This window comes from Sminthopsis crassicaudata, chromosome 3 (assembly GCF_048593235.1).
Source record: "Sminthopsis crassicaudata isolate SCR6 chromosome 3, ASM4859323v1, whole genome shotgun sequence".
Classification (NCBI taxonomy): Eukaryota; Metazoa; Chordata; class Mammalia; order Dasyuromorphia; family Dasyuridae; genus Sminthopsis; species Sminthopsis crassicaudata.
The window spans coordinates 245,560,358-245,574,318 of NC_133619.1; the positions used below are offsets into that span (position 1 = coordinate 245,560,358).

Below are 13,961 nucleotides of genomic sequence, written 5' to 3' on the forward strand. Positions count from 1 at the left end.
GTAAAATAGAATCTAGCCTCTCTTTTTGATCATAGTTTTCGGGAAGTCCAATGATCCTCAGATTATCTCTCCTAGATCTATTTTCCAGGTCTATAGATTTTCCCAGTAAGTATTTGATGTTATTCTCCAGCTTTTCTTTTTTTTGTTGTTGTTGTTTGTTTTGTTTTGTTTGACTGATTCTTGGGTTCTCAATGAATCATTCATTTCTATTTGTTCCATCCTGATTTTTAATGAGTTATTTTCTTCATTCACATTTTTTAGTTCTTTTTGTATATGCCCAATTGAGTTTTTAAATGAATTATTTTGCTCTATTTCTTTCCTTTTCCCTAATTTTTTAGAGAGTTATTTTCTTTATTACAAATCAGAAATCCTACTTTCTTGAGACTTTTTTATCTCTTCCAATTCAGAAATCCTACTTTCTTGAGAATTTTTTTATCTTTTCCAATTCAGAAATCCGACTTTCCTGTGATTTTTTAACCTTTTCCAATTCGCAAATTTTGTTTCCCTGCATCTCATGTGAATTCTTTATTTTTTCCAACTCAAATTTCAGGACATTGTTATTTTCTATCATAGCTCCTCTTTCCTTTCCCCATTTTTCTTCAAACTCTCTTAACTTTTTAATAGTCTCTTCTAGGAGAGAGTTATGTGATGGGGGGCATATATCATTCCCCTTTAGGTTGTTATCTGCTGACTCTCTGCTGTTAACTTCCTCAGGGTAGGATACCTGCTCTTTCTCTGTGTAGAAGGTATCAATCATACTCTTCAGCTTTTTATTCATTGTTAAAAATCTGTTGGGGTCTGCCCTTGGGGTAAGAAGTTCATTTATTTATTTATTTATTCATTTATTTATTCATTCATTCATTCATTCATTCATTTAATTATTTATTTATTTTTTGTTTGTTTGTTTGTTCGTTCATTCATTCATTCATTCATTCATTCATTCATTCATTTATTTATTTGTTTGTTTGTTTGTTCGTTTATTTATTTATTTATTTATTTATTTATTTATTTATTTGTCTGCTTCCTCCCAGACTGGATGGATGCAGCGTTTCCTGTGCCTGAGCTAACAGAGAGCTTCTGGGAGAGAGTTTCCCTCCCCGTCTCCAGAAATGCCTCAAAGGTGATTAGTACAGCTGCACTGTGAGGGATGCCAAGTGAAGGACCCCGCTATGTGGCCTAGCAACTGCCCTGAGGTTTAAAGCTGAAGAGTAAATGCAAAACAAAGCCCAGTCAATGTGTCCAGTGGGGCGTGGATATCAGCAACTGATGTGAAGAGCTCAAACTGGAAGTGTCTGCCCGGAAACCTCGGTCCTTATTTCAAAGGTTCTGCTTCTCTGGGTGTTCCTGCTTTTCTGGGAATTCCAAGGCTGCTAGAGTTCCACTTCCTCAGGCTAAGCCCGGCACTATGTGGATAAGATATTGCCTCAGGCTGTGTCCCCATTGTTCAGGCTCTTAACTATCCCAAAGAGAAGCCCCAGGCAGCAGAATGCAGCTTCACAACAGTGCAGGGATCTATTAGGTCACTTCTGGATTGGAGTGGTTCTAGGATCTGGCTTTATGTTTTAAAGTGGCTTGATTTTTCTTCTGAACTGCTGTTCTCTAAAAGCAGAGAAGAGCTATCAGCCTGTGCCAGATTCCTCTATCTCAGTGGCTTCTCTGATCCCAGAGTTCTCCCCAGCCCGATCAGGCACAGTGTGTTAGCACCTAACTGTCTGTGCTGGCCTTTTTTCTTCCTTCCCTTGCAACCGACCTTTTCTGTTGAAATTCAAGATTTTCTTCAGCTGGTAAGTTGTGCTTCTAATCCTTGTGGTTTTTATCAGTCCAGAGTTATTTTTGAGGCTGATTTAACTAATTTGTAATGAGGGAAGAAGGGAGCTTACAAATTCGCATGTATCTTCTCCTCCATCTTGGCTCCACTCCCATGATTCATGGTTTGTGTGTGTGTGTGTGTGTGTGTGTGTGTGTGTGTGTGTGTGTGTGTGTGTGAGAGAGAGAGAGAGAGAGAGAGAGAGAGAGAGAGAGAGAGAGAGAGAGAGAGAGAGAGAGAGCAATCTAGTTCTTTTTTAAACATTACTTTCTGGCAAAGATAAAAAGGAGAAATTAACTTGCTTTTTATCTTAATAATTTTATATGTCAACAGTTTACTAAGATAAAATATAGCTATCATCAGTATAAAATGACAAGGTGTTTTTTTTTACCAGAAGCAAAGAAATTTGACAATTAAAACCAATATAAATTTATTAATCATCCATTATGTGAAGAGATTTATTACTTTGAAAATAATGATAAATTAACTCTAATTAATAAAATAGGAGAACCAAGAGTTAAGTTAATGCTTTGAGATGATCTAAAAATGGCATAATTTTCAGCATCTTCCACCTTTTTTTTTCTGCTCTATCACCTTCACTGCAGAAGTGGGCGACAGACTAAAAGATTATTTCTTATCTGTTGCCTAGTCCAAAGAATTTGTCATATTAACCATACTCCTGGGAATGTCATCTAAGATAGATATGGACTAGGATAATGTAAATCATGCCTACTGTCCTTAAGTTGATGATATCAAAATCGATAAAAATTGATCTTGGTACAGTGGGCAAAGAATTTCCAGTATGGTAGAACTAATGAGGGCATCTCAAGGCTAAAATCCATTTATACCACACCCTCCTTATTGGTTATAAGACTGATTACTTGATATTCTATTCCTTATATGGATAATGAGGAAGAATCTTACACAAATAGACTTCAGAGCTTGCTGAGGTAACATTGAAATGCTAAATATACTCTATTTTTAAAAATTAATATTATGATTATAATTTTTGACAGTACATATGCATGGATAATTTTTTTTTACAACATTATCCCTTGTATTCACTTCTTTTCCAAATTTTCCCCTCCCTCCCTCTACTCCCTCTCCTAGATGGCAGCTAATCCCATCCATGTTAAATGTGTTACAGTATATCCTGGATATAATATATGTGTGCAGAACCAAATTTCTTGTTGCATGATATGAATTGAATTCCAAAGGTAAAAGTAACCTGGGTAGAAAACCAATAGTGCAAACAGTTTACACTCAATTCCCAGTGTTCCTTCTCTGGATGTAGCTATTTCTGTCCATCATTGATCAACTGGAACTGAATTAGATCTTCTCTATGTTGAAGATATCCACTTCAATCAGAATACATCTTCATACAGTCTCGTTGTTGAAGTGTATAATGATCTCCTGGTTCTACTCATTTCACTCAGCATCAGTTCATGTAAGTCTCTCCAAGCCTCTATGTATTCATCCTGCTGGTCATTTCTTAGAGAGCAATAATATTCCATAACATTCATATACCATAATTTACCCAACCATTCTCCAATTGGTGGGCATCCATTCATTTTCCAGTTTCTAGTCATTACAAAAAGGGCTGCTACAAACATTTTGTCACATACAGTCCCTTTCCCTTCTTTAGTATTTCTTTGGGATATAAGTCCAGTAGTAGAAATGACAAATTTACTCTAAAAATATTCTTGAACTGAATATCTTAGCACACATGCAATAAAGACCTATAAACTTCTCCCTCATAAGAAACTCCACACTCATTCCTTGTTTCTTTGACCGTTAACTAACTGTAGGAAATTTCCATTAAAGAAAAATCCCAAGGGAAAGAAATGTGTTCAAACTTGATTAATAATACAGCATAAAATCTGCAAAAAATTAGATAGTGAAAGATGTGTAAGAAATAGTCAAATAAATGCTGCCTAGTACCTTATAAAAACACAGACATAAAAACTTACCAAAAACAGTTCTAGCTGGAACTGATTCTCTGTTCAGCCAAAATGACACTTGGGATAAGATCACTGTCATTATGCAGGGAAGATAAGTTTGAATGACAAAGTAACCAATCTTTCTTTTCAAATGGAAATGTGCTGTCATTATTGTATATTCACCTAAAAATAAAAATAAATAAATAAACATGTCAACAGAAATTAGTAAATCCCTTATGGAGAGGACTTTAGAAAGCATATAATTTCTTCAGCTGCAGTATTAGGGCAAATGACAATGGAGGTGTTTATATGATATATTTATTAAGCAAAGTAAGGTTTATTTCATAGCTTTTCAGCTTCATATTAAGGAGTGTTTTTTTTTTTCTTTTTAAAAAAGAATGGGGAAAAGGAGGCATATCACAAAAAGGTTGGAGGATAATGAAAGGTTATATAAAATTTCACATTGTGAATAATGGAAAAGTTCATAGCCAAGAAGTTTATAAAAGATAGAATAACTTCAAATACATTTTGGAATAGTGAATAGATTGAGGTCCTCAAAATTTGACATATTTAATTGTGTGATTCTGGGCAATATTTTTACCATTTACATGCCTTTAGCAACTCTCTAAATCTATACATTTTTGTGATGATCAATTTTGATGAATTTGGCTTTTTTCAACAATGAGATGATTTAAGGCAACCAATAGACTTGTGATGTAAAGAACCATCCTCATCCAGAGAGAGAACTATGGAGACTGAATGTGGATCAAAGTATAGTATTTTCACCTTTTATTGTTTTTATTGTCGCTGTTTGTTTGTTTGTTTGTTTGTTTTTTCTTTCTCATGTTTTTTTTTTTCTTTTGATGTGATTTTTGATGAATAAGGACACATTTAGAAGAATTTCACTCTTAACCAATATTGGATTATATCTAGGCAATGGGAGGAGAAAAAAATTGGACCACAATGTTTTACAAAGGCAAATGTTGAAAAAAGTCTTTGCGTGTTTTGGAAAAAATAAAAAGATATTATAAAAAATAAAGCTATAAGTTTCAAGACTTTCATTGATAAGGGTGTGTGGGAGAAGAGATATGGCCTGGATTTCCTCACAGAAATATGTATGTATGCAAATGAATATTCCATTTATTTCTAATATAATACATACATGAGTGAATGTGTTTATATGTGTGTGTCTGCATGCATGATGGACCCTTTTGGAATAATTGTGAAGCCTTATCAGAATACTATTTTAAATACATATAATTAAATGTATAGGGTTATAAAGGAAACTAATTATGTTAGTTTCAATAATTATACTGAAAAACTTATCAAAATTTTTTAAATTGACAAATTTAGTTTAAAAATTCTTTCTCTATGGAGTTTAATGATAGCAAGAAAACACCTAAGTCATTTATACACATTATTTTACCACTATTATTTATAATAAGAATAAATATGAAACAATAGGCTCAATGTTAAGAAAATAGTGAAATAAAATTAAATATAAAATTAATGGTATATTCTTGTGATATAAGCAATGAAGAAGATGAAGAAAATTGAAGAAAAAATAGGGGAAGACTTGAATGAAGTGAAACATACTATAACAAGCTCAGGAATAAGGACAATATATAAAAGACTCCAACAACACATATAAAGACATAAAACCAATAGAAACAAGATTAAAAGGGAAGTACAAAGCTAGAGGAAAATCTTTACAGGCAGTATTTCTGATAAAAGTCTTATTTCTAAAATATATAAAGAACTCTGTCAAATTTATAAAAATAAAAGTCAGACCTCAATTGATAAATGGTCAGAGGCTATGGACAGACAATCCTCAGATGATGAAATTAAAGCCATCTTTAGTCATATGAAAAAAATGCTACAAATGACTATTGATTAAAGACATTAAATTAAAACAACTCTCAATTATCACCTCATACCTCCCCAATTGAGTAAGATGACAGGAAAAGATAATGATAAATGTTGGAGAGGATGTGGGGAAAACTGGGATAATAATGTATTATTGGTGAATTTGTGAAATGATCCAACCATTCTGGAGAGTAAGTTGGAATTATGCTCAAAAGACTATCAACTGTACATTCCCTTTGACCCAACAGTGCCACTACTGGGTCTGTATCCTAAGTAAATCATAAAGAAGGAAAATGAACTCACATGTGCAAAAATGTTTATTGCAGCTTTTTGTGGTAGTAAAGAATTTGAAAATGAGTAGATGTCCATTAATTGGGGAAGAGTTGAATAAATTGTGGTATTTGAAGGTAATAGGATATTATTTTTCTGTGAAAAATGATGAATAACCTTAGAAAGCCCTGGAAAGATTTACATGATCTGCTAAGTAAAACAAGCAGAACCAGGAATACATTGTATACAATAACAGCAAGAATGTGTAATAGTCAACTATGAAAACTTTGGTTCTTCTCAGTGGTTCAGTGTCCCAAAGCAGTCCCTATAGACTTTGGACAGAAAATGTCTGTGTATCCAGAAAAAGAACTATGGAGATTTTATATAAATCAACAAATGCTATGTTCACTTCTTTTTTTCTGTTTTTTTTTTTTTGTTGTTGTTGTTGTTGTTGTTGTTGTTGTTGTTCTCGCCCATGATTTTTCTCTTTTGCTCTGATTTTTCTCTCCCAAAAGGATTCACAAAGCAATGTATGTCAAAAATAAAAAAAAGATAAAAAGACATAAAAAAGCACTACAGGGCATTAAAATTCATGTCATATACATTGGACAATGTTAATAATAAATCATTTAACTTAGAGAATTCTTCCTTTCTGTTTCCTGGCACATAGTAAATGCTTAATAAATATTTGTTGAATTCTAAAGACCTATCTCTAGAGAGAGACTGATGAAACCTATGTGCAGATTGATTTTTCTTTTTTTATTTCTTGTTTGTGTTTTCTTTTGCAACATAGCTAGTTTGGAGATAAGTTTTGTTGGACCTCATATGCATAATCTACATCAAATAGCTTGCCTTCTGAAGGAGGTGTGTGGGATAGAGATAAAAAGGAGGGACAGAATTTGGAAATCATAACTTTAAAAACTTAATGCTAAAAAACATATATGCAATTTGGAAGTATTTAGCAAAGTAATAAAATACATTAAAATAAATATTTCTTAATTGGCTTACTGACTACTGTTAAATTATAAAAGTAGAAAATGGCATGTGCTAAGTCACAAACACTTAGGTTGTTTTGATTAATTATCGTAATATACTAAAGATAATTTTTCTTTAAATTATTTTCATTTTGAATATTTGTTGGAAAATATTCATTATATCCAAATAAAATCCCTTTCTTTAAAAAATAGAAAATAGTTAGAGGAGAGAAAAGAATAAATGGAATTCCTTAGACTAAATTTCCCAAGTGACCCTGATTACTGGCCTCTGGAGAGCTTGATGAAGACCACCAAATCCATTGCTGAATAAGGCTTTCCCTCGGTAAAATCGGATTTCTGTATTTTACTAATCCCTAGTTACAATCTGTGTCTTGCTCTCTGAGCTATTCACCCTGCAATCAAAATACAGCCTACCCAGATAAAACATCAATGCAAAACATAAATGCATATATAAACTGATATATAGGGGAGTTCCCTTTTTTATTAGTCTAAATCCAAAGAGAAGAAAGTGGATCTTCTAAGCACTAAGATCGTGAGTGCAAATTCCCAAGGATCCTACCTAAAATTCCAGTATTCTTCCTCAGGGAAGAAGCAGAAGAAGAGGAAGAAAACAGAAGTAGAAAAAAGTCTTCAAGAGAAGAGATTGCTCACTATCAGTGAGAGTGGGGATCTGTTTCCTCCCCATTCTGCTTCTAGTGAAGTTTCCTTGGAGATGTACCAATATCTTCTCTGGATCTTCTTTGTTTTGTGGGATGCAAGAGGTGAACTGCCATTCATTGCTGATAATAATGCTGTCCTCACGGTGAACTGGTAAGAAATGGGATTGGTACTTAAGGGGTAATGATTGCAATCATTTATACTCAGCTATTATAAGGGTTCAATTTCAATATTGTACTGGAACTTTACCAGAGTACCAGGAGGTATGTGTTTTAGTGCTGGGATTGTGGAGGGATAATGGGTAAAGAAAAAAAAATGGTACACATAATAGAAAAGTTGGGAAGGCAGTAGGTTGTCATTTTCAATTAATAATTGATGTGAGTGAACCCTGATTATGTGAATATCTAGAAAACAGGTATGTGTTTTAGAACACAGATTTTCTCAAGCAGATTTTTAATAAAAGAAAATGATGAAAATGTTGGTCAAGGGAGACAGTGGGGCTTAGTGTGAAAAAACCATGGGTTAGAGCCAAAGACTTAGATTTTAATACTTACTGTGCAACTTATTATCATTATTTCCTTAAGTTAACCATTTAACTTATCTGCTCAGTTTCTAATTTCTAAAAGAGTTTGAATTAAATTTTATCTGAAATCTCTTTTGACTTTAGATTCCCAAATTTTTGAGAGGGTAGAGAAGAAAATTTTCTCATCATTCCTCCCTGATTCTTACTAACATTCAATATCATAGTCACAGAAGCAATACTTTTAATGAGCAAATAGAATATACCCTATCTGCTGGACATGTTGATCTACCATAGTGTAGCCAATGAGGTCTTGGTTGTGCTCTTGTGCCTATAATATCATACAAGCTCTGAATTCTGTAGTTGAACCCCTCAACTTAATGACAAGAAAGGTGGCATGTTGGAGGTAGGTTCTTCTGATTCTGGAGCCAACATACTATCCCTTATGTGGTGCCTCCTAAGAGTATCCGATCTTTGGATCAAATCCCTGCTTTGCACTAATTATCTGTGAAACTTTGGAAAAATTACTTGGATTCTTAAAGTATCTTCCATTTTTAAACCTCTGCTCCTTCACCTGAAAGTCTCCTATGATGTTTTCTAATAGAAATTGCTTAGTTACTTAAATTAATTTTGAAGGCAATCTTACAGCAGTGACATACTTTCCTTCAAATCCTACTGCTAGCAGAGCCATAACAAACACCATTATCCCCTAATTCAAAATTCATTCCCTTCCCCCTGATACTCTGCTGTCATCATTCTAATACATTTGAGAAGAAAAAAACATTTAGTAAAAGATTAATCTGGTTAAACTTGATAAAAAGAGGACATGTAAGTACAGGATAGGAAGTTATGTGATTGCATGGGAGAGATATAAAATCATAGGGTAGGGAGTTGAAGGAATAAAAAAATAATAAAGATTGTGTATTTGGGAGATGGATTGGGTAATATGTTAGATATACTATTACTAATATTGTTTGATATAGAATACCAAGGTACTAATTGACAAGATACCATAAAACCATCTTGTTATTATTTTTAAAAAAAACTAGCATACATTATTTCAGTTATTTTACTTCCTTATTTCTTATGGAAATATATTTCCTAATTTTTTCTCACCTTCAATTCAGCATCCTCCTGAAATGTTGAAACTACTATTATAGGTTTAATCATACTTCTCTAGACTACCTAACAAGCAGGTTATTATTAATAAGTAGCCTACAAGCTAGAAGTTAAAATGTTATTTCATCCATGAATATAAATAGAATATACACACATTGATTATTTCACCTTTATAAATCATGTTTCTATTTGAAATATGAAAATTTCCCCATCATCCACTTCCCTTTTTATTCTTCTTCTCATTTCAATACAGAACAGTAATAATATAATAAAAATAATAATGAGGGCTATAGCCTGAATGTCTGATTTCATGAATATAGGGAATTGCCAGGTGAGGAAAATCTCTTTATCAGAGCAGATTGGCACCTCTCCTTCAACTAAAAGAATAAGAGATTTATAATCTCAGAGAATCTAATTGCTTTTTCTAGGATCAAACAGGCAATATCTGTCAGAGAAAAGACTTGAATCCATGTCTTCTTGGCTAACTCTCTATCCAGTACTGTCCCTACCAACAATATGAACTATCATTTTCTGATCCTTTTTCAGGTTTGGCAAGCAATTATGTACAATATTTCATTTGAGTCTTAGGGATATTTTGTGAAGTAACTCCTATTTTCTTTTTTTTTTTTTTAAATAATTTTAAAAATTATTATAGCTTTTTATTTACAAGATATATGCATGGGTAATTTTACAGCACTGACAATTGCCAAGCCTTTTGTTCCAATTTTTCCCCTCCTTCCCCCAACCCCCTCCCTCAGATGGCAGGTTACCAATACATGTCACATATGTTAAAGTATAAATTAAATACAATATATGTATACATGTCCAAATACCAAAAAGTAACTCTTATTTTCTAACAGAGGAAAATGAGGCTTGGGGAACTCAAATGTCTTGTTTCTGATTACATATCTAATAAATGTTGGAAAAAATAAGTCTTTATAATTTTAGGGCCAGCATTCCATCTTCTATGTCATGCTAAGAACAAACAATTCAAATCCTTGATTTACCCATTTGGATTAATCACTTAAATTCTTTGGACCTCAGTTTCTTCATGTTAAAAGTGAAAGTCTTGAATTAAATTATTTCTAATCTCTGCTTCTTTATCTAAAAGTCTCTGATAGTTTCCAATAGAACTTGCTTAATTAATGAAACAATTATAAAGGTAATTTTAAAGACTTTCATATTCAAACCAGGAGATCATTATATACTTCAAGAACAACACTATATGAGGATGTATTCTGATGGAAGTGGTTATCTTTGACAAAGAGAAGATCTAATTCAGTTCCAATTGATCAATAATGGACAGAATCAGCTACACTCAGAGAAGGAACACAGGGAAATGAGTGTAAACTGTTTGCATTTTTGTTTTCTTCCCAGGTTATTTTAACCTTCTGAATCCAATTCTTCCTGTACAACAAGAAATTCAGTTCTGCGCACATATATTGTATCTAGGATATACTATAACATATCTAACATGTATAAGACTGCCTGCCATCTAGGGGAAGGGATAGAGGGAAGGAAGGGAAAATTTGAAACAGAAGTGAGTGCAACGGATAATGTTGTGAAAAAAATTACCCATGCATATATACTGTAAAAAAGTTATAATAATAAAATAAAAAATATGAATTAAAAAAAAGAAAATTTTAAAAAATTTTAAAAAGAAGACTCTCATATTCAGTGACCAAGAAGGTTGTATTTGGTCACAAATGGTAGAAATTTTTAGAGAATTTATGATCTTTACCATCTATTGATCCTCATTGTCTTATTATAATTTAATGACTACTGTTATTAACACTTTTCCTGTAATTTAAAGATTGTTGTCCTACAAATCGGGCAGGTAACAACTTTGCTTCCATAAATTAATACATTACCTCATCCCATCCTCCTAATAATGTTCCCATTCCTAGTGGATGACCCCATCACCAGACACTCAGAATGGAAATCTTTGAATTACTTTTTAGTTTTTTTTAATAGTACTGAATTTTCCCCCCGTTACATAACAAGAAAATTTTAACATTCATTATTACAAGATTTTGAGTTCCAGATTTTTTTTCTTTATCCCTTTTCCTTTCCCTCTTCTAAAGAAGGTATGCAGTTTGATGTAGTTTAAGCATGAGCTATCATGTGAAATTATTTTCATATTAGTCACAATTGTGAAAGAAGAAGCAGATCAAAAGGGAAAGATTATGAAGTAGAATAAAATATAAAATGTTTCTACCTTCTTTCAGACTTCTGAATCACTCTTGAATTTTTGCCTCTTACCACTTTTGCAAAATATTCAACTATTGCCAACTTGTGTCAATTTTATCTCTGTAGACTATTATGCCTCATAATAATGCCTGCCCCCTTTCATAGCAATAGTGTTATCTCAGGTACACATAACCTCCTCCCTAGACTATTATAATAACCTTTTTTTAAATAAGTATTTTATTAGAAATAACTTAATAAAACAATAATTGATCAAATTTGAACTAATTTCTCCTATATCACTATCATCATTTCTGTTTCATTCATTCTCATTCACTTTCTATAATATTCTCTTAACTAATCCTCTGTCTCTAGTCTTTTCCTTCTACAAGTCAAATTTAATACAACTGCAAAATAAATAAATAAAGCTCTTTCTATTACACAAGTGTGAACAAATCAGTTCCCTGTACAAAAATCTTCATAGATTCCCCATTTTCATTATGATAAAATAATAGCTCATTAGTTAGGCATTTATCATATTCCATATTTTTCCAAACTACCATTCCAAATTTATTTCATAGCAGTTTCATTTGGGGGGAAGCATAATTCTTTTTTTGGGGGGAGGGAAGCATAATTCTTTTTTTTTGCTCTTTTTTATTCAATTAATTTTTACAAAAATTTTATGCATAGGTAATTTTCCAGCATTCACAATTGCAAAACCTTTTGTTTGAACTTTTCCCGTCTTTTCTCCTTCCCTCAGATGGCAGGTTGATGAAAACATGCTAAATATGTTAAAGTGTAAGTTAAATACAATATATGTATACATGTCTAAACAGTTATTTTGCTGTACAAAAAGAATTGGACTTTGAAACAATGTAAATTTAGCCTGTGAAGGATATCAAAAATGTAGGCAGACAAAAATATAGGGATTGGGAATTCTATGTAATGGTTCATAGTCAACTCCCAGAGTTCTTTTGCTGGGTGTAGCTGGTTCAATTCATTACTGCTCTATTGGAACTGATTTGCTTCCTCTCATTGTTGGAGAGGGCCTCGTCTATCAGAATTGATCATCATATAGTATTGTTGTTGAAGTATATAATGATCTCCTGGTTCTTCTCATTTCACTCAGCATCACTTCATGTAAGTCTCTCCAGGCCTTTCTGAAATCATCCTGCTGCTCATTTCTTACAGAACAATAATATTCCATAATATTCATATACTACAATTTATTCAGCCATTCTCCAATTGATGGGCATCCACTCAGTTTCCAGTTTCTGGCCACTATAAAGAGAGCTGCCACAAACATTCTTGCACGTACAGGTTTCTTTCCCTTCTCCAAAATCTTTTTGGGATATAAGCCCAGTAGTAATACTGCTGGATCAAAGGGTATGCACTTTTTCACTTTCATCTTTTTAAATGAAACTTCTAAACTGTACTACTTAATCATTCAGTCTTTTCCTGTACACTTAGCCCTGGATAAATGAATATATATATATATATATATATATATATATATATATATATATATATATATATATGTCATATCACCCCTTACCAAATCTTCTAAAAGTAATCTGTTCTCCACAAATTATTTCTTGATTTTCTAAATGGAATAAATTTTTTCCCTTCCTAAAATTGTTGGATCACTTTGATTTTCCATCAATTAATAATAAACAAGAAGTCCACTGGCCTTATGTGACTATCTCTATATTTTCCTGGCAAAGTAAAGCTATCCATAAAACCTCTCCTTACCATTAATGCCTATGTCAACCAATGCACAAATATTCATGTGCCAGTCTGATGTTTCATTGTTATCCTGCCATATATGAGTACCTTAATTTCCTTCTACACAGAATAAGAATACTGAAAGTCAGTACTTTCTTGATGGCCAATATTTCACATGAAAGAGTGCTCTTACTAGTTTCTCTCTTTTCACTAGCTTGGTTTTGTCCAAGAAACCAACATTAGCTTTGTAGTTCAAACATAACTTATGCAAACTTTCTCTTGATATCTTCCATTAAAAGTGGAAATGTGCTTTGAAGGCTAGTTAGTCAGAAACATTACTTATGCCTAAGCAAACTGTCATTCATGTGCCACTATCTATATGTCTTAAGAATAATTGCCAACCCATAGTCTATATTCTTCTGTAAAAATTCCATGTTTGCTCTCTATTTCTATTATAAAGGAATTTAGATCCTATAAGAAGGGCAAATCCTATATGGACTGAAAAGTGTCATGGGATTTTTTTCTTGGAATTAATTTAAAAACAAATAGTGTTTTTTATCATACCTGTGCTGGTACTGATGTTTTCTGTTCCCACAGTCTGCCCCATCAGATGGTACTGATTTAGGCGGGATCCATCTTCTGCTACCACCACAGATTTAGCAGTGCCATTTGTCCAGATATAAATCACTTCAGAATTAGGGTATGCATCTGCAAAGAATAGTAAAAAGTGACTGTTTAAAAATAGTTTAATTTCCTGTCGGGTAGAACTTAGGATATTTTAGCAATAATAAAGAATAATGATTTGAGTCATCAAGTCTAGTTCTGAAGTTATTAGGTCAAAGCCCTGTGATTTAATAAATTTGTAGAGTAGTCAG

At 32.7% G+C, this 13,961-nt stretch overlaps 1 protein-coding gene across 5 annotated transcripts in view; it reads right to left on the minus strand.

The window, feature by feature from the left end:
- The window catches only part of GABRA5 (gamma-aminobutyric acid type A receptor subunit alpha5), a 110,365-nt gene that overhangs the window by 17,146 nt on the left and 79,258 nt on the right, over window positions 1–13,961 (minus strand). For all 5 annotated transcript variants that reach the window (XM_074300318.1, XM_074300316.1, XM_074300315.1 and 2 more), the window contains exons 7-8: window positions 13,651–13,794; window positions 3,778–3,930 (exon numbers count right to left, since the gene is read on the minus strand). In XM_074300318.1, coding sequence (XP_074156419.1) covers window positions 3,778–3,930; window positions 13,651–13,794 — 297 coding nt within the window. The remainder of the gene's footprint in view (window positions 1–3,777; window positions 3,931–13,650; window positions 13,795–13,961) is intronic.